At 47.6% G+C, this 26,205-nt stretch overlaps 1 protein-coding gene across 1 annotated transcript; it reads right to left on the bottom strand.

The window, feature by feature from the left end:
- Positions 1-1,433: 1,433 nt before the first annotated feature.
- Positions 1,434-26,090, bottom strand: LOC144722443 (disintegrin and metalloproteinase domain-containing protein 17-like). Its single transcript, XM_078600707.1, has 19 exons — positions 25,865-26,090; positions 24,502-24,628; positions 21,564-21,697; positions 21,246-21,334; positions 20,452-20,638; positions 19,828-19,985; positions 18,428-18,514; positions 17,644-17,793; positions 16,442-16,610; positions 16,190-16,275; positions 11,665-11,808; positions 11,040-11,239; positions 10,287-10,387; positions 10,037-10,174; positions 9,023-9,153; positions 8,206-8,284; positions 7,129-7,217; positions 6,451-6,507; positions 1,434-4,831 (listed from the first exon to the last, which is right to left on the bottom strand). The coding sequence occupies exons 1-19, from the start codon at positions 26,001-26,003 to the stop codon at positions 4,601-4,603; spliced, it is 2,496 nt and encodes an 831-aa protein (XP_078456833.1). The 5' UTR covers positions 26,004-26,090; the 3' UTR covers positions 1,434-4,600.
- Between the last annotated feature and the right edge of the window lie 115 nt (positions 26,091-26,205).

Here is a 26,205-nt window from a genome sequence, read left to right as displayed (position 1 = left end):
CACGCCGCACCACGTGGTGTGTGTGTGTACACGCCGCACCACGTGGTGTGTGTGTGTACACGCCGCACCACGTGGTGTGTGTGTGTACACGCCGCACCACGTGGTGTGTGTACACGCCGCACCACGTGTGTGTGTACACGCCGCACCACGGGTGTGTACACGCCGCACCACGGGTGTGTACACGCCGCACCACGGGTGTGTACACGCCGCACCACGTGGTGTGTACACGCCGCACCACGTGTGTGTGTACACGCCGCACCACGCCACGTGTGTGTACACGCCGCACCACGCCACGTGTGTGTGTACACGCCGCACCACGTGGTGTGTACACGTCGCACCACGTGTGTGTGTACACGCCGCACCACGTGATGTGGCGTGTACACGCGTGTTTCTGTTTACACGTGTCTATATACGCGACATGATACAGCCGTTCGACTCTGAAGTCACGTATTTCAGAGTAAATTAACTCTGAACACACCGCAGCCAATGTCGATGCCATTGTTTTTTTAAAACAAAACCTCAAACGGTAACAGTTGTGGACCACCACCAACTGGTCCAGGCACCAAAGGCTGTAACTACTTACTGGTCTTTGCAATCCGTGACTGTAGTTATTTCATAAAAAAATCAAATGTGAAGGTGGCTTAGTTGTAGCGCATGTCCCTCATAGCAAAGAGGGTCTCTTCTTCTGGGTTCTATTTATCCCCCTGCTCTGCACGGTTTCCTCCAGAGGCTCGAGAGCAGAAAATGCGCAAACCCCACCAGGCAGGAGATTCGCGTGTTTTATTATGTGGGTGACTGCACTTATTATTTGTGCGAGTGCATTCGTGCAATTGCTACAATGTTACTTTGCGTGTGAACGTCACGAGCGTGGGGTTTTGTGCTTAGAACCGGCCTTAATACGAGTGCCGTGTATGTGTAGGGAAAGTATATAGTGTGGCTGTGTGCTGGCTGTGTGTGTATTTGAGTGTGTGGTTTATGTAAGAGCGTGCCGTGTGTGGACGTAATGTCAGACTTGAGGGTGGTTCCGTTTTTAGAATAAACACGATTTCTCTCGTGGGATCGAGGTTAGGACAAATCAGGCTATGAAAATCCTAGAATTGCATAATTCAGTTCGATACTCAGGCCTCAGGTTCTTGGGTTTTCTACCGTAGCTAAAATAAACATACAATGTAAATTATATTAGATTCGAAGCTTTCGTTACCTGGTGATGGTGCTTGTGTTGCAATCGAAACGTCGTATTCTATTATTTAATTTAATTTATTTCTACGTGACTTTACCGAAAAAACCAAAGAGTAAATGATATTGACAAAATATTCCAATGTTGAAAAATTAACATCAACCACAACTGCACAAACTTGACAGGACCCCCTGAAGGTGTCTTTAGACTCCATTGGGCTTCCCTGGGTAAACAAACGTGATAACAGATAAAGATGTCCTGTTATGACCGCAGCGTTTAATTCAAACCAAAGCCAAACAAGTTTACGTTGTCATGGGACCTCCTTTGCCAGTACCAAAATATGATTATAGGTTTTTCCACTTTTTTCAAAGCATATATTATCAGAATGTTTTTGTTTGCATTCTGACCACAATCAGTGGTTAATGCAGACACGATTCCTTGTAAAAAGGTTTCAGTTTGCTGTTTTAACATCTTAACACCTGTTTTGTTACCAGAAAAAAGGGGAAACCCTATTATCAAATTCACGTTGCTGCTCAAATAACCCGGAGGCAGAAAGTAGCTCACGTCGAGCCACCACAAGCTGAGGGCACCTGTCCAACACGTCGGCGGCTTTCACGACCAATATCATCCAGCGGTTTTCTTGGGTTAGATCGCGTAAATATATAAATGTGTCGTTAAAACCCGACACCACCCGACACAGCTAACTTGGAAGGTTTGTCACGTGCCAATCCGTCACGAGTACAGCACTAACCGGTGTGTTGAAGAGCCAAGCCACAAGATTTACAATCTGAGTACGACGTTTCGCCAGTAATTACAACTAGCTTCATCAGGCGACGGCCAGATTTGTGGAGAAGTCTTACTGTTTACCGAAAGAAAACACATACTGACGCCTATCTGAATGCAGTCACACCATCACCCCGCACAGAAATCTGCTCGTATCAAGACGCTCATTCATCGAGCTAAGAAAGTGTCAGATGGTGAAAGTCTGAGAAATGAAATTCAACATGTTAAAGAAGCGCTGCAAATGAACGGTTACAATTGTAGAGCCGTTGTAGCCGGCCTGATTTAGACTTGCCGCGGGTGGCAAACAAGCACAATGGACGCGGAGCAGGTGCTTGCAGCGACGTCCTCGCCGTACGCTGGGATCCCTCACAGCCCCTCCCCTCGGGGGGAGATGGCTATTTAAGGCGGTGAGCCGAAGGGCTCTGGGTCTCGTGTTAAGCTGTAACCAGTGAAGAAAGAAGACCAGCTAGACCGGCCCTGGAACTCCCTGGGATCGCTGTCCTTTTAAGGACCGACCAGGCAAGCCAGCGGCGTGGCCCCCAGAGCCCAGAACCGACGCTCTTCTAAGAGCGGGCTCTGGGTATTCGGGGTGCCGTAACCTAGGGTAAGCTAGCTGTGAGCTAGGCTGTTGTGTTCCGTAGCTAGACGGGTGAAGGGGCCGATACCCCTTCAGTTACTGTAAGCTTCCGAGTTACGTGCTGGTGTTAATAAATAAGCGTGTGCCTCCAACTACGTGTCAAGTCTCCCTGGAACCATACTACACAATGATGCACACATCAACAGGGCATTGAATACCAAAACCAAATCAAATAACAAGACCATTGAAACTGCACAAGTAATTAAAATGATCAAAATACTGTACATTATGGGAGTAACTGATAAACTACCCAGATGTTTGGAAAAACAAAACATCCGAGTCAGATTTGGCAGGGTAGATAAAATACAGAATTTAATATCTGGTACAAAAGATGTATTACCGAAACTATCAACAGGTGTGTACAGGATTAACTGCACGTGGTAAATGTTATGTTGGGCAAACAGGACGAATGATCAGCACGAGACTAAAAGATCAGAGAAATATTAAACTATCCCAAATACAACTGTCAGCAGCAACAGAACACGTGTGCCAACAAGGACACTCAATTGATGTTGATAATGTTGAAGTATTGTGCAAAACCAGCTACTACTGGCCAAGATTAATTAGAGAATCTATCGAAATTGAAAAATCTAAATAACCGTTCGGATAGCTACCGTCTTAGCGCTGCGTGGAAGCGAATCATCATATACATTATTTAAATGAATGCCTAAAAAGGGCAACGTATTTTAATAGGGATTACCGTTGGTAGGGATATTTTAATCAACACAATAGACAGGAAGGACTAGTTCAAAGGGTTCGCAAAAATGCACATGCATAATGTACGTTGCCTAAGGAATCCCCCCCCCCCCACATTGTGCAAGAGCGTAGAAGGGTGGTCAACACATCCATGCCTCTATATAAGGAACGAAACAGAAAGACTTCTCCACAAATCTGGCTGTCGCCTGATGAAGCTAGTTGTAATTACTGGCGAAACGTCGTACTCAGTTTGTAAATGTTGTGGCTTGGCTCTCCAACACACCGGTGGTGCTGTACTCGTGACGAATTGGCACGTTGTTTACGTGACAACCCTTACTAGTTGGCTGTGCCGGGTGGTGGCGGTTTTAACGACACATTTATATATTTACGCAATCTAACCCAAAACAACCTCTATTATGGCTGAAGGCACCTGCAGTCTCGGGTAGATCTTGCAGCATTTTATTTGAAATGTTTCCGTTCCAATGGAGCCGATTGGACAGTGTGCCGTGTCTTGTTCTCCGAGGCATGTACATCCCACGACCAAGGGACTCTGTTGACTCTGTGTTGCACCAAGAGCAGCAACCTCCCACAACATTGTGCCAATGTTCCTGGCGTAGCACGGCCTGACCAAGAGTGACGCCACCGGGCACAGGAAGGAGGAAAGCAGGGCCCGTGCGTTCCTGAGTGTCGCTTGGTTGCCTTGCACTTCTGGGACTTGCAACTCGGTCCCTAATGAAACCCAGTGACTTGGCTCCACATCCACCCTCTCTGGCTCAACAAATGTTGGTGTCCATAAAACAAGTGGGCACCCTTTATAAGGGTGTAGTCCCCCGTTTTACAAAATTACTGGATGTGAAGTGTTAAGATGCTATAAAACGTTATCAAACTCACGTTGAAGGGTGCAAAGGGTTAACATCAAGTGTCCGATTCAGCATTATATGCAAAGAAAGTGCTACACTGAGTTGATCAAGTGATTATTCTGCAAAAATAAACATGTCACATTGATTCTACTAAAGGCATAAAAAACATCAATTTCCTTGAGGCTCACACATTCTGCCAGAATGTCCTCTGATGTTCACCAAGTGTCCTGCAAAAGTTCCATATAAATTACCAACACATACAATAGTGTGGGAGGACTTGCATAGACTACAATGTTTCCATCTAACGCAGTCATTTAATGATGCAGAGGTCATGGCCCTTGTTCTTTTTGGTTGTTTGACCTCTTGCAAACGAATCCCAAGCATTCTCCAACACCCTTGCTCTCAAGCTTCCTGCGCAGAATTTTCAGGCAACACAATGCTGTCCTATTAGTCTCCATTCCTGTTGTGCATGCTGCACAGATCGCTGTAGGAGTGGCGGGCAGGACTTGAGAGTGGCAAATCATTGTTGTAAGCTGGTTCCTCCTTAATCGGGCGAATGAGTCGAGCACCTGAGCCAAAGCGTCCACCGCCAGCAAATGTGAAGTGCATGGGTGGCACGGCGCTCAGGCCAGGGCTCCCCTGGTCCCCCAAAGAGTCTGCGCTCAGCTGTTCCACCACCTGCACACACGGGAGAAACAAAGTTGTACACAAGCTGCGGTAGCACCAATGATTCATTAATATCATTTATGATTTTTCAATTGCATAGTGCACACATTATACACATATAATTCACAAGTGTACGTCTGTCATGCTCTGGAGCTCCCAAACGGTACAGGGATGAAGGAAAAGATGAATAAAATGTAATTCTCTTGCAAAGGACATTCCTAGGAAATTGTGTAAAAGGTTTGAAAAGTAACATAACGTTGTTTTATTGTTGTAAATTAATGCACGAAAACGGGCAGAAACGCTTTTTTAAACGGCAATGGTTGCGTACACCCACACCCAACCCTTGTGCTCATGATCAGTTGGTACGGTTCAGATTTTTTCACGTGGTATTGATGCTTTTAACCTTAAGATTATTGCTGTTGTATTGTTGTTGATATATTATTGTTATGAACAATAATCTAATTATACTCTTTGGTTCTTTCGGTAAAGTCACGTAGGTAGAAATAAAATAAAACAAATCACGACGTTTCGATCGCAACACAAGCAATCTTCATCAGGTGGAACCACAGCAAGAAAATGCTGAAGTAGGTGAGAGAGCTGCCGTGGCAAGAGATTATATAGGTAAGAGAGGGGGGAGGCAAGGGGGGAGAAAAGGGTGGGGGAAGCTGAGTGTGGGATTTGGGGGGGGGGGGGGAAATATACAGTGAAACCTTCGATTACGAGCATAATTAGGAACGAAACAGTTAGACTTCTCCACAAATCTGGCTGTCGCCTGATGAAGCTAGTTGTAATTACTGGCGAAACGTCGTACTCAGATTGTAAATGTTGTGGCTTGGCTCTCCAACACACCGGTTAGTGCTGTACTAGTGACGAATTGGCCACGTTCTGTTTACATGACAACCCTTACTAGTTGGCTGTGTCGGGTGGTGGCGGTTTAACGACACATTTATATACTTACGCGACCTAACCCAAAAAAAACTCTCTTATGGAAGTTATTATATGGTTGTTCAAATTGTTGATATGTTATTACTGTTGATGTTGATTGAAAGTTGGCCAGTGAGTACCACCAGGAAGTGAATTGCAGGAAATCCGTATCGCATCCAATAACTGAAGTTGTATCGCTTGCATATGCGCGGGCAGTACTACTGCATGAACAATTGTGCTTTGCGTCGTGTAGCGAGTGACAGGAGATATTTTTGTTATTAGACTTGTCGGTCCATTGATGTCATACACATACCCACTTGAATTTGTATGGTGATCCATAGACCAGTTCTGTTGACTGAATACACAATTACTGCCACTGTCACAAGGCTTGCATATAGATCTGTCAGGGCAGACAATTACTTTTGTAATTGTTTTCATTTAATTACTTTACTTTTGCAATTACTTTTGTAATTGTCTTGACATCTGTGAAAAAGAGCTTCAAAACTCATTGGATTCCTCCAGTCCAATTACAGATTCGGATTCTTTTCTTCATGGTCATCCTAACCACACATCCCTTAGCCTGAAAATAATCCCTGATACTAATCCTCAATGGACTCTGTTGCCTTCTATTCACAGCCTTGATGATGTCCACAACTGCTTTGGGGCCTATGGACCCCAGTTGAAAGAATTTGGTCGAAGAGCCATACCTGACCAGGTCTGGGCCAATGTTCACCAGCCGAGAATTCATTATCGAGATTACGGTCCTGCAAACCAGACAGTGTGAGAAACACGACGCAGACCACACACACACACACAAACAATCTCGAATGACAAGTACACTTTTACCATGAATACTGCCATGAGTTACCACGACTAGCACCATTGTCACAGGCCGGAGCTTGTTATGTGGCCATCCGAGACAATAAAATGTGAGATCTGATCATCAGTGGTCACCTCTGGCACATGGATTCATGTGAAGTGGCAGTCGCCTATTTGTATGACAAAGCCAAGCAGGACCATTTATATCCTGCAAAGTTTGGCTGAGTAATGACTTTTCAGCCTTTCGCTTTATATATCCAAGCAGAACTTATCACGCCAATAATTTAGGCCAGTATTGTTGCTCTGGCTCAAAGCCAATATCTACTCAAGCTCGCTCTAGGCATGGCCCCTAAGCCATGCTCAGGGTTTCCATAATCTGAGCCTCATCCAAGCCACGGTTGAACCACTCGTACGTCTTTGAAAACAACAACAGTGCAACTCAACCCCGAGCTGAGCCACGATTAAGATACAGCCCCCCAAGGCTCCGACTTGAGAGTAAACGATGCCGTGCATGGGACTTGTACTCTGGTCGTGAGTGCGGTGAGAGGTGAAGGAGATGTTCCTACCACGCAGTGCACCAGGAGGCTGAGTGGAACCCACAGCAGAACCGAGAAGATGAGCACAGAGCCCACCACATTGTCAGCCAGGAACCGGCCTGCACCACAGAAGGAGGCTCATTCAGACCTATCCTCTACAACCATTCATCTTTGAGATTTTATTTTCTGGGAGACACGGCTTGGTGTCCGCATTTACTATATAGTATCACTTCAATCGTGATAGCAGCCAAAAAAATACAGAGATATGACTGTGTCCATTCCCATAGTAAACAATAAGATTCACAGACATTAGATATTTGAAATTTTACCTGAAAAACCTGAAAAATAGATTTACTACCTCTAACTGAAAACCACAAAACCCACAAAATTCATCGTAAATATGCAAATAAAACTGGAAAATATAAACTGTAAACACACAACTGACATACAACATGAACACCGAGGGAAGACAGAAGCAATAATGTAATCAGTGGCGCGAGTGTAAATGTCCCTCAGGAACCTGGATTTGGAGCACACGGCATGGTGGCTCGGTAGCACAGCGACCGGCTCGTAACGAGGTTGGGGTGCCGCGGTGGCACGATGTTAATTACCTCGCCTGGTATGCAAGAGGCCGTGGGTTCAATCCCAACCCTGACGCCAGTATATTTGGAGTTTGCATGTTATCCCCGTGGATTTTTCTCCGGGTCCTCTGATTTTTCCCTCCACATTTAGAATCAATATGCATTTAGAGTATTTGGTTGCTATAAATGTCCACGTAAGAAGCCACTTCGTTGTGGCCTGGTGGCTTTTGAAAAAGAGCTATATAGCTCAGTGGCCCTTGCCTGGTAAAATAAAAAATAGTAATAGTAGTAATAGTACAAATCCTGGTTGGGAATTGACTCAACTCATCATCCCTGTGGGGTCAATAAAATGAATACTACTACGAGGAAGTCAACGGTGATTGCCATATCGACTCAGCCCAGCCATAAGGATGCAGAATTTCCATCACTATGTCAGGACTGTAAACATGCGATGAGCACCAGTGCCTTCAATATGAATTTGAGCCGGAACTCTCTTCGTGCTGGGACGCGCACATGGGAGACTCACTGAGCTCGTTGACGTTGAGCTTCTCTATGAAGTCCCACGTACGCTCCAAGAAGTCCTGCACCTGCTTGATGCACTGTCCCTGTGAAGACGCGAGAGGAGCTATTTGAACCTTGCCGCACGAGCAGCCCATCCTGGCCTGAACCTCACAAACTGTGGGTTGCAACCCCAAGAAAAAACGTAAAAAAAACCTCATACTTCAATATGAACAGTAAATTTAAAAGATCGTGGTAAATACGTCTCCAACTTGTTAACACCTTTGTGAAGGCATCAGGATAGTTACACATCGCTTGGGGAATGCTGGCCTAGATATAGTTTCCCTGTGAATTGTTTGATCCAAGAGGAGTGTGCATGCCCACAAGGGAGCTATACACGCTACTCTGCCTGCATGTCAACTCCATGGGTTATTCAGACGCTCAACCTGTGTAGTTTACATCATATGGAGGCAGCTTTAGGGCTGTATCATTAGTTACAGCCCGGATCTGGATTGGCCTAAAAAATGGCTCAGCTCAGGCTTCGAGCCACTTGGTTGTTTCCAAGGAAGCACGAGCGGCTCAGCCGTGGCTTGGCTCGGGCTCGGCTCACAGAAGTCCTAAGTGTGTCTGGCACCATGTTCACAGCCGGCTCAAGTTAAGCCTGGCTTCGAGCTGGCTCGCTCGAGCCAGAGCCAAGTCTAAGCAGAACCATGACTATGAATACGGGCCTAGGTCGGCACAACACAAAATCACAGCTTGAAGCGGGCAGCTTCTAGACCATGGCATGCAACCCAGGTGCTGCCACCTCACCCTGCCCTCAGTGTCAGCGCATCATGCGACCTCACATGAATGTCACAGAATCCGACGGAACACGGCTTCCCCCGGGGCAGCAAGAGAGGGGAGCCTCCAGCCGCCAGGTATGGGGCACACCCTCCTCCTGGTCTCCGACAGCACACTTTGCACGAGTCGTTCTTCTCTACAGACGCATGGCGCGCACACAGAGATATGCACTTACAGTTCAACACAATATTTCAAACAGCTTTCAATTTGGATATACATACCCCACTCAAGTATTGGGTCACTGATTAGGCCCCATCTGAAAAGAGTCTTAAGATGAAGAAAAGAGGCAGAATGGTTGTGCGTGCAGTGATGTGTCCCGAGTCGTGTAATTTGAAATGTTACACATTTAATTAAATTGGATTACTAACAGCTTGTCGAACAATTTCGATTCGACGCAGTAAGAAGATGCAGAGTGAGGATGTCAGCGTTCATTTCACGTGATTACATGGGCTGCCAGCGAGACAATGAAACAATGTATCCTTGATCGCGCAAGGCACCGGAGAAGGCTTCCAGATGTGCGAATTATTCAATTCACAACTGGGCGAACCATGTGCCCAGGTAATGAGACAAGGATGCATTTTAATTGTGGTATAATAACGATGTGTAGGTGTGGACCACATTGTCTAGATTCTGGAACCTCTGAGGGAAGGATTCAGAACTCGAGCTCGATTAAAAACGCACAGAATAAATGAGATCTTTCTGCCAATTCTGTGTAAAGTACTTTAGGGTGTCTGTTCGAGGTGGTGTTGAACTTAATCCAAATGTAGTGTTATTGAATGATTAATCCGAATCGTTTTTGACTGACTGAATGTCTCTATATGAAATATTAAAAGGCCATTGTTTCTGTACAGTATTCTGTAATGCGGTTGCATCTGTATGCTATATTAAACCTAATAGTGGTATTGTATGAATTCAACTGTGATGAGAAACCATGAATCAGCAAATGTCGACTCGTGAAAACTACACTCTGTACGTCAATAATCCAAGAGGCATAGGAACCTGTTGTGTCATGCACTAACCTGCACATACACAAGGCTCGAGTTTCTGCTCCAGAGTTGTGCAGAACGGCTGGCACACGCCACTCAAACAGCGACCGTGGTCGAGACACTCGGTCCCATCAGACAAGTTTCCAGGTTTGGGACAAACTCCACTGTCTCCTGAACAACAACAGCAACCGCAGATGTGGTTATCACAGCAGCGTCAAAGCACCGGGGCACAACACTACTCCAACAATATTAATACGACCGCATCCCATGCTTGTGGACCCACCTGTGCAGAAGGCAGCTTCCCTGCAAAGGGCGGGCAGCCGACCTTGGCACAGCACTTGGTCTTTGTAGAGGCATCCTTGGCAGCAGGGTGAGTTTCGGTCACTGGATATGCATGTGTGTGCACACAGGCACACACAACAACATGTAGGCCCAGAGGAACATGCCGCGGGGACTTCTGGGTGGGGGGCATGACCCCACACGAGGATGCAGTGCCACCCCCATGAAGCAAATACTAACCTCACCGTTACCTTGTGCCTACCCATCGTATCTCCAGTGGCTCGTGGCCAGTGTGCACACCATCATCCATACCCCAGCGGACAGAAGGTTGTGGTGGTATAGCTCATTCTGCACATGCATGATAAACTGGGCCAGTAACCACTGTCATGACCCAAGCCACAGCAGGGCAGCTGTGCCCATTACAGGCATACTGAGTACAGGTGTTCACGGGTGGCTGTGTAAGCACACATTTGTGTGAATAGAAAGCGTGAATGCACTTCATTCCCCATCGACCGACAGATCTTTCAAGTAACTACTACCTGCTGATTGCGAGCTGCTCGCTCTCCCGCTGAGCCAAGTGGCCAGTGAAAGTTCACTCTTCAGTTCCAATTATTCTCAGAGACCACCAACAGTTTCAGATTACAGAGCGAGGTGACAAAAACCCCCGTGAGCACCTGTGTTACGTAAAATATCATGTGGGATTTACAACGTGGGACATCGGCAAGCCCTGGAGTTCGTTTTGTAGGCGAGGCCACACCTGCATAGTGCGTTTTCGCGCAGGGTGCAGTTGTGGGTGCAGCAGGAGTGGTTCCTGCCCAGCGGAGGGCCCTCATCGCACTGCTCCCCATCTTCCACGCGGAAGTTCCCACAGTACTTGTGTCTCTGTGGGGTGAGGCAGCTGGCTGCCTTGTGGGATAGGACCTGCCCTACAGAACGCACGCTACACGGGGAAAAGAGCTGTGCAGCAGAAACACAAACAGGTCCACAATGCACACGCACGCACACACAGTCAGAGCCCTGCCACAGAGACTAGTGCCATGAGTGCCACACTTCACCCATCCATCGTCACATGCAGTCGAATCCCAACCACTGCATTAGGCAAGCTACAAATCATTGACTAAAAAAGGTTGTACTCATGTTACCTGCGTGGAATCATATGCACAAGATTGGATTATATCCAATTCGTATGCATTGCGAGTGGCTCAAGCGAAGCCTAAAGTCAATATTGGGTTCTACAGGCACCACAAAGGCAAATAGAATGTCACTAACTCCAAAAGCATGCAGAAGTAGCAAATTGTTACAACTCCATGCATCGCCAGATGCCAACTGTGCTTTTGCTATTGTCGGAGCCATTGTGATAGTGCTGCGCGGGCGATGCTCACGCCGTTGTTGGGCTGGTCTCCGCTCACAGCAATTGGATACATGATGTATTTGCCATCGACGTCGCGCCCTGCAGAGCACTCCTCCGTGTCATGCCCGGCCCCAAAACTGTGGCCCAACTCGTGGGCAACGACCAGCTCCACCTCCTAAACACGGCAAACACACACACACATGCCACATACACATCGCACACATATGCATTGCATGCATCACACGCACCGCACACACATAGCACACACGCAAGGTGGCCAGGCGATGGTGGCACACGCCTGTAATCCAGCACTGTGGAGGCAAGGGTTGGTGGATCTCTTAAATGTTGTTAAACTCCCTTCCCGTGGACGTGAAGGTGGTGTCATACACTGGCTCGCCACGGCAAGGCAGCACAAGTGGACAAATCGCCGTTTCCACCTGGAAGGGGAAAGAGTGTTGCCCCCTTGCCAACATGGGTTTTCTCCCGCTTGTATCGTAAACACGCATCATTATATGGCTGAACACATCTTAAAATAAAAACCCAATGCAGGACCCTCCTGAAAAAGAGTCCTACGACTCAGTGTGGCTTTCTTGGATAAATAAACCAATTGTTATTACGCATCACTCACGGCGTGTTGCACATATATCACACAAATACATTACAAACACGCATCACATAGAGATGAATATACTTGTGAATGTGGGCAAACAGACTACACCGTGATGGATTCCTTCAATGCAGAGGTATCTAAAAGGTGCAGAGATGAGTGGATAGTGATACATTTGACATCGGAGTTATTTATTAGGTTTATTTATCTAATTATTACTAGTTTGCCTAGGAAAGCCTCAGTGAGTAAATTTTTGCTCAGGAGGGTCCTGGCAGGTTTTTGCAGGAGAGGGCATCAATGGCTGAGCATTTCCCCTTCAAATAACTGGCAAGTATTTTTACAAATTTGGAGCACAACACTGGCACAGAGTGGACTATTCTTACCATCCACTGTGAAGCAGATGCTGCATATCTACGGTTAACACACCTGGAGTAATAACACTGTATAACCATTTTTTTTGTTCCTGGGTAGTAAGTATTATTTGCTAATTGATCATGCCTCAAAAGTACAGAAAATGGCTATTATTCCCCACAAACTTTGCTTTTGTGACCAGGACAATGATATTTTTAAATGTACCTATTTGCCAGATAGATTCAGTGCTGAGTAAACTTGTAGTAACTTCTAGAACATTCTAGAACTTTACAGTAATATAAATAGTAGTACAGGGTGTTTTAAAAAGATGGACCCAATTTCAAAGCAGTATATTTCACGATGGCAACATGTTGCAATTACACAAAAAGATACAAACGGTTTAATGAGTTATCAAGTTTTACTAACCATTTTATAAATGCTCTATGTGGCCTCCACCTGCTGTACAGACAACATCGAGACGATAGTTGAATTCGTTTCCTCTGAGGTGCGTGGTCGCCCTGTGCTCTTCCCCTTACATACACAGCCTGTTTCCTAAAATTGTCGGTACCAACGACGAATGCTCTGACATTGGCGGATCAATGCCAAAACGTTGTTGAAGCGCACGCTGCACCGCAATTACGGATTCAGTCTTGCAGAACTGCAGAACGCAAAACGCCCCTTGTGTTGTGCGGTCACCGTCTTGCGAATGACTGAGGCTAGGAGCTGTTTGTGGGCATCTAGCGGTAATCATTTGAAACTCTTTGCCCCGCCCTCTCTATGCCCCGCCCTCTCTATGCCCCGCCCTCTCTATGCCCCGCCCTCTCTATGCCCCGCCCTCTCTATGCCCCGCCCTCTCTTTGCCCCGCCCTCTCTATGCCCCACCCTCTCTATGCCCCACCCTCTCTATGCCCCGCCCTCTCTATGCCCCGCCCTCTCTATGCCCCACCCTCTCTATGCCCCACCCTCTCTATGCCCCGCCCTCTTTGCCCCGCTCTCTCTATGCCCCACCCTCTCTATGCCCCGCCCTCTCTATGCCCCGCCCTCTCTATGCCCCGCCCTCTCTTTGCCCCGCTCTCTCTATGCCCCGCCCTCTCTATGCCCCACCCTCTCTATGCCCCGCCCTCTCTATGCCCCACCCTTTCAAGTGGTAAGAGTTTCATTCAAGGGCGGTTCGTGGTTGCAGAGATATAGCGATTTCAAATCGGGTCCATTTTTTTTAAACGCCCTGTATAAATACAGGGGCCTTAAGCCCACCAGTTTAGTTCCAGCTGCCGAAATGGATACATATCTGCATTTTCTGAAATGGCATCAAGAGGCTGCAAGCATCTGGCAGATGCATTTTGCTATGTCTGCAGCCAATTTATGTGTCTCTGTGTTGTCTCTCTCTGCTCGTGTGTCTGTCTGTATGTCTATGTTGTGTGTCTCTCTGTGTGTCTCTGTGTTGTCTCTCTCTGCTCGTGTGTCTGTCTGTGTCTCTCTCTGTGTGTCTCTGTGTTGTCTCTCTCTGCTTGTGTGTCCGTCTGTGTGTACCTGATGACAATTGCACATGTTGCAATCGAAACGTCGTATTCTATTATTTAATTGATTTTCTTTCTACGTGACTTTAACGAAAGAACCAAAGAGTATTTTCCATACTCTTTAGGTATAAGCAATTAAGAAATAACACTTACTACCCAGGAACAAAAATTGTGTTACATAGTGCAATGAGTTGGCAGCCAGCGGGGGCATTAAAATCATGAGACTAAGATCATGAACACCTTGTTATAATCATTAAGGCAGTACGGGGATATGGGAGATGACCCATATTACTCAATTGGGATTATACATAGCAATCATCACCTCCTACTGGCAGACTGATGCAGAGGGACAGCTTTTGCTGGGGATGCCCCTAGGCTTGGCCATACAGAAGCAATCATAGTCCCCTACTGAAAGACGAATGCCCCAGGTCACTCGTGCAAATGAAACTCATCCAGGTCTCTTTAGTTCTCGCCTGGTTACACAGAATCAACTGAACATACTTTGGGTAGCCTTCATGCAGTGATATATTGTTGATAGCTGTTTATGGTGACTTTTAAGGAAGTGTTGTTTATTTTCGGCACAGAGATATTTTGTATCGTACTTTGCATGTCAGATCTCCCTTGCTAAATCCCCAATTTTTGCTGCAAGGGCACTCACCTGGTTAAAATTGAAGTCAATGTATGTGTGTACTGTATATACTCAAAGTGCACCTGGCCTAAATTTTGACTTAAAACTTTCGTGACTGCAGGAATTCATAGTCTTTGGTTCTTTTGATAAAGCCACATAGATAGAAAAATAATAATAAAGTTAATAAAAATATAAATAACAATATAAATAATACAATTATTTAAAATAAGTATAACCCGTAAAAACAAAGTTTTTCACTATAAATCCTTTATATGCGTGGCAGCGAACTTAATATAAAGGATTTAAAAATATATTCGCCTGTGGAGGACGCGGGGATCCATCCTGCGACCTTTGGCATGGGAAGCGAGGGCGCTACCAACTGCGCTACTCCGCCACGGCCTGTGGAGGGGTTACGCTCTGGGCTCTTACACTCTGACGTTCAGCCAAAGCCATGAATGCGTTCTATTTGAATATATGTAAAATAAAAAAATGTTGCCTAAAAAGTGTAAAATTTTGGGAATTTTTTTTCACGAACATTAATTGTCTCGCACAACGAGTCTGTGCGGAAAATGTCAGCTCGATTGGATCACGGGAAGTGGGTTAAAAAACGACCGAAAGATTTGCACGGTCGTAAGCAAGCAAGCAAGCACGCAAACAAGCAAGCACGCAAGCAAGCAAGGGAACTTAATATAAAGGATTTAAAAACACGACGTTTCGATCGCAACACAAACGGTCATCATCAGGAAAAGGGGGTTAGCCTCTAAAGGCAAACTGTTGTGTTATTTTTCGATTTAAAGCTTTCGTGACTGCAGGGATTTATCTTCTTGGTTCTTTCGGTGTTTTATTTTTATTATTTTATTACTTCCCTTCTACGTGACTTTACCGAAAGAACCAAGAAGATGTTGTGTTATTTCTAGATTTGAAGCTTTCGTGACTGCAAGGAATCATCTTCTTAGGTTTTTTCGGTAAAGTCACGTAGAAAGTACCGAAAAAAACCTAAGAAGATGTTGTGTTATTTTTTCACTTCATTATTATTATTTTTCTATCTACGTCACTTTACCGAAATAACCAAAGAATATGCATCTGTCTTCTTGGTTCTTTCGGTAAAGTCACGTAGAAGGGAAATAATAAAAGAATAAACATTTTTCATAATCAAGTACAATTCTCACGACGTTTCGGCCAAAATGCAAGCAGCTGTCCTCAGGTGAAGAACAGGTCTGTCGGAAAACAACAAAAAATGCACCTGGCCTGGCACAGGGCACCGTTGTGACGTCACCGCTACTTAGTGGCGAATTGTGGCTGTTGTATAAACTTTAGTACTCGCATGCAATTTGCCTACAATAGGAACTGTGTGCCTTGGTAAGTAAAGGTGTCCAATGCTAAGATGCTATTCACGTGCCATACGCAAAACATGATTATTGAAGGGGTTACATCAGCACCAGAGGCAACGCACCTTTGTGAGGATCGTCTTGCCATAGTTCATGGTGCTCGTCAGGCCCGTGTTGTACGACACGTTGATGCCATTCTTTTCTTGGACTCCTGCGAGCAGCACAAATGCCTGTTTCGTTACAGCCGCTGTAAGTTCGCTATAAACCCGTCGGCCACGCAGCAAAAACGAAACCCGCGGGGTATTGCTGCACGCGCGTGTCGACGCGTTTCTGCACCACGCCAGTGTCCGTGTGTCAGCGAGGGTGCGCGTGCGCACGTCCGGGATCGCGGGGATTCGTACGCTTGCTGCACACGCCGCCATCGGTTTTCCCGGTGGGAGAGGCAACGTAGGCCAAGCCCAGGATGCCGTCCTCGAAATCCTGGTAGGTGAACAGATGAGCCAGGCACACTTGCGACGCCCGCTCCGACACATCCATGCTGAATTGCTGTCCGGAAAAATGTGCACACGTTCACGTGCACAGACAATGCGTACACAAACACACACTATTAGATACAGGTCACATTTCCCCTCATGAGTAGTGGCATTACACAACGTTGATTTTTCACGGTTTAAATGAGATTATCTGCGAGTCCATCTTCTTGGTTCTTTCGGTAAAGTCACGTAGAAGGGAAGTAATAAAATAATAAAAATAAAACATAATAAAATAATTCTCACGACGTTTCGGCCACAACGCAAGCAGCCGTCCTCAGGTGAAACCAGGTCTGTCGAGGCGACAGCGTCTGAATGAATGGTTTAAATCGAAATTTATCTGCGAGTTATTCACCACAAGAGCCCCCCTGTATGTTAGGGAGGCCACGGCACTCAAGGAGCACACAACACATGGGGAATTCGTGTTACCCCCCTGCCTCGGTGATGTGGGCTTTCTCCAGGCACACCGGTTTCCTCCCACACGTATACACACCCATTAATAGAGTAGGCCAAACATCCTAATATAGGACCACAAACCTTGGCAAAATCTTGGCACCAGATCTAGCTGCCTTCCTGCTCATTTATAGTTTTCACCATGTCTCTACAAAAAACTAGGCATTTAATAATTCCGTAGTGTTTTGAGATGTAATTATGTACAATTTCTTTCGCACCGTACATCGCCAACCGTGCTAATCGGAGTTGTGGGTTAAGGACAACAAACTCAACACAAAGAGCAGTTCTAAAGAAATGAGTTGTCAATTTAGATTTAAAAGTGCATAGCTCCAGTGGCTTCTTAATATCACAAGAGCATTCCAGACTGCCGCAGGAGTGCATCTGAAAGTGCCCGATGCAGTCATCGTTTTTGTTCAATGGTTAACTAAAAGCCACTGCGAGGGTGACTGGAGTTTGAATGATGGTTTATGTTCCTTGACGAGATCAGCAAGGTATTGCGGTTCATTTCGACAAACACATTGTGTATAATGAGTGGGAAAATGTTTTTATGAAAGAATCAACAGCATAAAAAGCACATATATATAAATTAGTGTTACCCGCAGCAACTCGCTGACATTCCATGCGTGAGAAGTGGTGCCCAGACTGGGTGGGCTTGGGAGACCGTGAGTGATGGGGCTCGGGGCAGCTTCCATGTTGTAGTGTCGCTCACCACCCACAACCACCGTGGACTCCTCGTGTATCAAGATCTACCGTACACACACCATGCTAACTCACGCAAGGGATGCTTACAAGTACACAAAGACAAAGATCCCCAGTATAGCCTTCACGGACTGTTGGAGCAAGTGCTCAGCGAGCACCTATAAAGGCCGGCAGAGCACCTGAGGGAGTTGGTGACAAGAACCACACCCAGCCGCCTTCGTCTCTCGAGTGCTGATATTTACACATTGCACCTGGTAATTATATTTGAGGCTAGGGGAGGCCCAAGACTGGTTCAGCGCACTAACCACGACACTGCCGCTCCCCATAAGGACGCAGAAACCATGCTTGTACGCATGTACGCACAGACAGTGCTGACATGCATCAACCTTTCAAACACACACGCATAGTTCTTGCATACGCACATCGTTCTTGCACACACGCAGTGTTTGCACACACACACACAGGCATATCAAATGTACACATGGTATTCTCACACACACACACAGGCATATCAAATGTACACATGGTATTCTAACACACACACACCGTGATCACACATGCAAAGTACTCGCACCATACTCGTCACTTCAGCATATCTAAAGTATGCCTAATAACACCCAGAAACATTAAGCCAGGCCATAAAGCCACAAAACAGCAGAACAAACGTGAAGAAGTACCCACCTCCTGGATCTGGATGCCAACACTGGCTGCTTGTTCACCCCAGTGCGTCCCACGGAAGATGCCATCTACACGGTCGACGAGTTCGATCTGGCACGCGAGCAGACAGGTGCGCGAGAATAGGCACGAGTCGCACACAGGCACGCACCACGCACAGCGTGAAGCCACGGTCGGACAGCATTCGCCATCACTGGTTGTAGAGGTTCACAGTTCGAATGCGGCAGACCACCCTAGTTAATACAGCTGATGTTTTTATTTAAAAAAATATTACGCACTGCCTGCTTCGAAGTGGACATTAAACGTCGTGACAACATTCAAAATTAGTGGTCCATTTCGTGCCGGTGTCATGGTCCAACTGGGACAAATTTGAAAAATGACATGGAAATCTACTTAATTTGCAAAACACATAGTAATCATCACCCGCTAAATAGGGGGGGGGGTCTGCACACCGAGATGATTATTTACACAATCAAATGCAATACAAATGTAAGTTGATTCATTCATTTGTCTTGAGAAAACTTGCCAGGACCCTCCTGAGAAAGTCGAGACTTTTCTGGGTAAAGAAGCAAAACAGGACAAATTCAGGCAGAGGGTCAAAACGCGGGCTGTGGTCTCAGACTCACCCCCCTCCCGCGCGATAATGAACTGGAATACTGTTTGTATCAAAATGCTTGACCGTTAAACGTGTTACCGGGCAACATGTTCATATCAGTCATTGGTAGATAGTCAATGAGGGTATCATTTTCAGGCATAGCGAGACTTCAACAAAACCTTCTTCAATGGAACAGAAGAATTGTGCATTAGACCCATTGCATTTAGAAGCTGTGTCTATGCAAATTGCACCGTACAGGTGGAGGACTCAAGTGAGATGATGCGGGGGACACGGTGCGAAGGATTCGTGAAATGAGAAGCTGCTGCAGCATCATTACAATGCACCACTAGGAGAGAGGCGCATGCTTTGGTTTGGAAATATTCCCAACGTAACAAAGAGCTGCAACGTGTATGCAACATGCATTGTGGAGAGGCTTTTCAAAAGGACGGATGTGGGAAAATGTTTAGGAATGCTTGTAGTGCAAGATTGTAACGCTCGTCTTAAGAGGGATTTTTCCCCATATAACATTGAGATGACAGGCAACAGGACCCGGACTGGTAGCTCAGTGCTAGAGCGAGCGAATCGCAAATAGAAGGTTACGAGTTCAAATTCTCGTTGGGGGTTGACTCAGCATATCATCCATCTGTGGTCAAATAAACTAGGTACCACTTTTTGGGGAAGTCAAAAGTGGTTGTTGTCCTATAAATAGACTCGCCCACTCCCAAAGGATTGGGGAATCTCCACCACTGGCTCAGGTTCTCTGAACAGGCGATGAGCACCAATGCCTCAATGCTCATTGGGTTAGGGTTACCAGGTAGTTGATGGTGGTCCCCTGTTGGCCCCGCCCCATAGCCTGGAAGAAGCGGAAGTCGGCGACCAGGAGCAGGGTGCACGTGTCCTTCACGGGCTCCCCCATGGCCCCCACCGGGCCCCCTGCAGCAGCGCTACGTTTGGGGCGCACGGCCTCTCCTGCTAAGCAGAGAGCAACCAGATGCTACAGCACCGTACAACGCCAGTGCATCGAACAGCAGCAGCGTGCGATTGTAGCCTGGGGCAGCAGTATTGTCGTATGAAGTTGGGGATTGTACAGGATATACGGTAATAAAAGCACCGAGTGGAAAGGGCCCGGGCGGTATCAAGTTTCAAGTTTATTTTGGTTAAACAGGTGAGAACTCAAGAGACCAGGATAGTGTCATACGCAAAAGTGACCTGGACCACCAAAATGACAAAAGCAAATAACGTAAAACCAAGTGCAACAACTGCTCATAGTGCAATGACGTTAACGAAACATGAAAATGAGATAAGAGCAATTATTTCACTCATTTTTAAATAGGCGAAGATGTATGTCAAATACAATTTCAAATCAAGCAATTGTACAGAATCTACACTTCAACATTAAACTGTGAATTAGATGGCAAGGGGCCCTGGTACTCACCACTATTGGTAGAGCCAAACTGCTGCCCCGGATGCTCCCCAGGACGGCGGCCCTCTCGTTCACCCCCCTTCTTGGCACCGCGGGGCGGTCGAGTGGCACAAAAAGGTGCGTGTGAGCCCTGCAGGGCGTCGCCCCGGTAAACAACCATGCGCTCATCCTCCGGGTCGCCCGCCAGCCTCCACAGCGGCTGAAAATATAGAGCAGAGCATCAAATCGAGGTCTATCTTCTTACTACAGCAATCAGGGATAATTCTAGTTTAAGTCATACCATTCAAATGCAACGACATCTCCGTACAAAACAACATATTGGGTGGCAGTGGCAGCGCAGTGGTAAAGCTCCTACCTCACAGCAAGCAGGACCTGGGCTCAATTCCTGACACGGATGCCTCTCTGTATGGAGTTTCTATGTTCTTGTGTGCTCTGCATGAGTTTCCTCCAGTTTCTATGGCATCCTCTCAAAACTAGACTAACATACAATTTAAGTAGTACTGGCTAAATATCCCAATGCTAGAAAAATACCTGCAAATTAATACATTTGGATTACACACAGCAACATCGCCCCCTACCGCAAAACATGGCAGGACCATCCTAAAAGTGTTATGGCACTCAAATAAGCTATAACAATAATAACTTAACAGATGACAAACTTGTGGAAGAAATGGCTGAAAGAAAGCATGAAAATACATAAATGATATACAGTTTTGAGATAGATGAGAGGCAACTATAGAATAAGGACAGAGGATAATTGTAATGGCAGGCAGCGCATATATAGATTAAAATACATCTTCGGAAACCTCAACATGGTATTCATCTCCACTGGTGAGGATCCGTGCAGAAAATTCACCCTCCCCAATGTAGGCCTGAACCGAAGAGTCAGAATCTCCTGCACACAAGACACCGCACACCACGTGACACACACACACCACACTGAATTACATATGGCACCACACACCAAATTATACACAACAACTTAAACACAATACCACAAACCAAGCTACACATGACCCCACATACTCACACAGATACAAGGGATTTCAGTAGTTTGTGGCATGAGGAAGGAGTGCAGTTCACTCTGACGTTGTTACTCCTGCTGTTGTTGGTGGTGCACAAACCTTGCACGTATCCCGAGAAGAAGCCATGCGTGTTCAGCGGCAGGGGCCTTACCCCCCCCGACGCATCTTGCATCAGAACCCGAGCAGAGTCGGTGAGGAGGCCACGGCGTGCACTGAGGTGCAGAACGAACTTCCTGCACGTGCACACACGCATAGCAGCACACTCACAATACCGACAACTGCCATTTGCCACTAAGTGGTGGTGACATCACTACAGCGCTTGTGCCAGGCTAAATGCCCTTCTAGACTGTCACATGAAGTGTTGAAGGCTCGCTGACATGCCATGGGAAAGTTACAGGTTAACTACCTATGATAAATGGCAGATGCACCACCTGTGCCCCCTACTGTGCCAATTTATAGCATACTAACAACAACAACCGCCATTCGCCACTAAGTGTCGGTGACATCACCACGACGCTTGTGCCAGGCTATGTGCACCTTGAAGCCACGTGAAGTGTCGAACGCCCGCTGGCAGGAGATCACAGGGCAGACCCAGATGCCACAGGTCTTTTAAGACTGATGCACCACCTTTGCCCCCTACTGTGCCAACTTGCTGTGCTTAAGCCACCCGGCGCTCCGCTCGTTGTTGTGTCGCTCCTCTGCCCTCCGTTGTTGTTGGAGGGCGACTGCCTCCAACTGCCCAGTAGCGTCCTTCACGAGCCTCCTCCAGAGGCCGATCTTGTCACCGCTCGTACCAGTCATCGGCAAGTCCGCTCAGCTCCACATCCTCCTGTACCACATCATTCCATCTCTTCTCTAGCCCGTGCCGTGCCAGTTTCGCCCCCTCGATCCGGCTGAACAAAAGCTGTTTAGGCATGCGGTGGCTGCGCATGCTGGCTACATGGCCCAGCCAACGCAGCCTTGCCTGCTGGAGGAGCTCACCGATGGGACTTCGTCAAGATCTTTCAAGGATTTGTGAGCTCCTCACACAATCCAGCCTGGTCAAACCCAGGATAGATCGTAGGCAGGCCAGCCTAAATGTTTCTAACCGGCAAAGATGTTTCATTAGGGGGGTCCATGTTTCGCAAGCGTAGAGAAGGGATGGAATGACCGTGGCCGAGAAGACCTGAAGCTTCGTGCGGAGCGACAGACCAGGTAGCTTCCACACAGCGTTACTGATGAAAAGATAATGCCACTCGACTGATTCGGAGTGAGACCTCTGCTGTTAAACCGGAGCCGGTCATGAGCACACTGCCCAGGTATGGGAAACTCTCCACTCTCTCCAGAACTACCCTATCACCAATTGGGAGTTGTGGGGGTGGAGTGTCCGATGGTACCAAATACCCAGGCAGGTGCTTAGTTTTGGTGGGGCTGACGGTAAGGCCCCACCTCTTAGTGGCAGGCTCCAGGTTCAACAGCAGTGCCTCCAACTCCTCCTCTGAGTGAGCAGCAATTATCAAATCATCGGCATACATAACATGGTTGCGCAATGGGGAGCCATCCCTTGACCGCACCCGGGCATTGATCAGCCTCCCATTGTATCTGTACCAGATGGAAATTCCTCCGGTACAGCTATTGAAGGCTTCACGAACTACGTGGTCGAAATAGATGTTAAATAATGTGGGAGCCAGATAACATGCCTGTCGCACCCCAAGGTGTAGAGGGAATGGTTCCTACTCCCGGCCACGTAGTTTTACTCAGGCCCGCTCACCATCATGAAGATCCTTAATCATCATGAGCAGAGGGTCATGGACTCCGAAAGCACGAAGAACTACCCAGAGCCCAGGCCTACTGGTGGTATCAAAGGCCTTGACCAGGTCAATAAAGCAGAGATGTAGGTCTTGTTGGAATTCCCTACACCTCTGCTGTAGCAGACGGACAGAAAATATGGCATCTGTGCAGAACTGCCCTTTCCTGAAACCGCATTGGGGCTCCGCCAGCACACTAAATACACTCAAACATGCACACACATACTGGGACACTTAATACACCAACATACCAATACAAAACTCCCCATATAGCCTCAACAGGCCATTGATGCAAATGCTATTAGTGAGCACCTATGAAGGCCCACACAGCACACGAGGGGGTGATGTGGACAGCACTATGCCCGCCCGCCTTTTTCTCCCTAGTGGAGATGTTTACTCACCATCCCAGGTACTCATTTAAGGCTGAGTCAATCGAGAGATTTCATCAATTGTATGCAATGAAAGATGCTAGTCAGAGTATGTGCACATTTACAAAACAGTGATGCAGCCAATGCTGATATGTTGCAGAGCCATAGAGATGGAATATAGTTCTTGAAAAGGCAGAGATGATAAACCTGATATGATGTTGGGAATATCTCTAAGGGAAAGGAAGAGGAATGAAGAAGCGAGAGCCTTAGCAGGGGTTACTGATATTCTCGAGAAACTAAGGGAGACGAGACATGGACAGTTTGGGCATGTGGTGAGTTGAGACAAAGAATATTCAATTTGAAGGGCACTGGAGATGCCAACAGGAGAACCCAGGGTGAGATGGCACACGATGTGGTTAAATGAGATATGAGCATAGTGGATGTCACTAGAGAAGAGGCACAGCAGACAATTACCCGGAGATAAGAACATCTGAGCAACTAACATCATGCAATAATGGGACTTCTAGCTTGGGAGGAAAAGTCTGCTCACCAAAAAAATGTCATAACATTTACTGTACATCCATCAGACTGGAGAAATCCGATAGATCTTCTGTATGGATGTTTTTGGCAGCATTCGCTAATGGATCTAACTTTCTGAATCTGACCAGTAGGATATGACCTGCTTGACAAATGTGGCCGAGGATCAGAAAGTTGAATCCACTACATGCAATGTTGCATAAACACGGGCTCTGGAAAACATTCGTCCAAGAAGGCCCATGGGATAATGGATTTGGGCAGAAGTTTGTGTTATTAATCTCCACACTTCTAGTGCCGCTCGGGAGGGCTCCCCTCACACACGACCGAGGGTCACAATTCCCACACCTGCCGAGCGCCTGGAAGGACACGGTCCTGTCCCGAGGCCCCACCGCCACGTCCCTCCGGCTCATCCTGTGCTCCATGTGTGAGAGAGAGAGCAGATCGTAGTGCCGCAGAGCCTCCAGACCCCGACCTGCCGGCATGAGTCGGTTAGGGGCGCAACAATGCACAGATTCATTCCTCGATAGAACACGGATTCTCTCGACTCAAGTCAAGGGACATAACACGTCCGAGTTTACATTTCCGTATGAGATGGGGGGATTAAAGCGGTGGATGTGCAGGCGCTGCATGGATTCCTGCATCACAGGATCATTCATGAGAGATAACGGCAGATGTGGGGAGACCTTCATCCAGCATTGAATTGAGCAAGGCAGGAAATGATTACGCCGTTACATAATACTTCAATTGATATGGGTCTCCGGAATTGCCACAACAGGTCGAATCGCTGGGTGTGGGGCCGGTGAATCATGACACCCTTAGATAATGGGGTGGGTCAGGGAGGTAAGGGTGAGGGGAATTAGGGAGGTGAAGGTGATAAGGGTGGCAAGGAAGATCAGGGAGGTCATGGTGGAGAGGGAGGTGGAGGCGGTGACATCAGGGTGGTGAAGGAGGTGGTTTGGGAGGTGAAGGAAGGGAGGGAGGTGAGGGTGGTTTGGGAGGTCAAGGTGGTGAGGTTCGATCGGGAGATGAGGGGCTAAGGGGCCATCCATTTAGTAGGAACATACAAACATGTCAAAACTTGACCCCTCCCTGTACGCACGCGTGCTTTACACCCCCCCCCCTCTCTGCGTACGTAGCTTGACGCACCCCTCCCCCTCGAATCCTATAGAACGGCCGATATTTAATCCACGCAGAAAGGAGCAAGGATTAACAATATTGACGTGTTTAAGCAAACAGATAGTCCACCGCCGGACTATCTAACTGACTTGAAGGCCAATGTCGACAAATTATTATCGAGGCTTCACCCCAACCCCTTTTCCTATGCGTACAGTGTCAGTAGACCCCCCCCATACGCAAACGAACGCATTTGGGTTAACCACCCCCCTCCATGCGTCCGTACTAAATGGATGGCCCCTACGGGTGTGGCTGGTGAGCGATATGAAAGTGGTGAGGAAGGTACAGGTGGTGATGGAGGTGAAAGCGTCACGGCGGGCGAGGTCACGGCGGGCGAGGTCACGGCGGGCGAGGTCACGGCGGGCGAGGTCACGGCGGGCGAGGTCACGGCGGGCGAGGTCACGGCGGGCGAGGTCACGGCGGGCGAGGTCACGGCGGGCGAGGTCACGGCGGGCGAGGTCTGCCTACAAGGAGCCAGACCCGGCTCGGAGCTGATCATGACAGGCGTCGTTTAAGACGAGGCCGCAGCTCTTACCCGCAGGTCGCCTCGGCGCCCCGTGCCGTTCAGCCGCGCTCCCCGATCCCGCCGAGAGAAGCAGCAACAGGAGCGACAGCGAAGTCGCCGAGGGAACGGGCCCCGGACCCGGTCCCTCCAGACCAAGTCCGGCCTCCATTGGAACTCCGCGCGCCTTCACAGCGCCAGCAGCAGCAGCAGACCCCGAGAGGCGTGAGGGCTGCTTCCTGCTGTTGGGCAGCCACGCCCACTGACCACGAGCGCCGCCCACGTGCCCCACAAGCCACGCCCATCACACGCGGACACGCCCCCAGACAACAACAAAAACCACCGTCACGTTTCACAAGCAGAGAGAAGGGAGG

Source organism: Lampetra planeri, chromosome 14 (assembly GCF_965212315.1).
Source record: "Lampetra planeri chromosome 14, kcLamPlan1.2.h2, whole genome shotgun sequence".
NCBI lineage: Eukaryota > Metazoa > Chordata > Hyperoartia > Petromyzontiformes > Petromyzontidae > Lampetra > Lampetra planeri.
Note: the sequence above shows the minus strand (reverse complement) of the source record. Positions and strands in the feature narration are given on the sequence as shown.

What these genes read in the sequence shown, in the direction of transcription:
- LOC144722443 (XM_078600707.1), bottom strand. Translation starts at nt 26,003, where the DNA reads ATGGAGGCCGGACTTGGTCTGGAGGGACCGGGTCCGGGGCCCGTTCCC. An exon ending in ATGTCAGCGAGTTGCTGCGG is followed by an intron (nt 16,611 to 17,643) that starts GTAACACTAATT and finishes TTTTCCGGACAG; the next exon opens with CAATTCAGCATGGATGTGTC. An exon ending in GCTCAACGTCAACGAGCTCA is followed by an intron (nt 7,218 to 8,205) that starts GTGAGTCTCCCA and finishes TCTGTGGTGCAG; the next exon opens with GCCGGTTCCTGGCTGACAAT.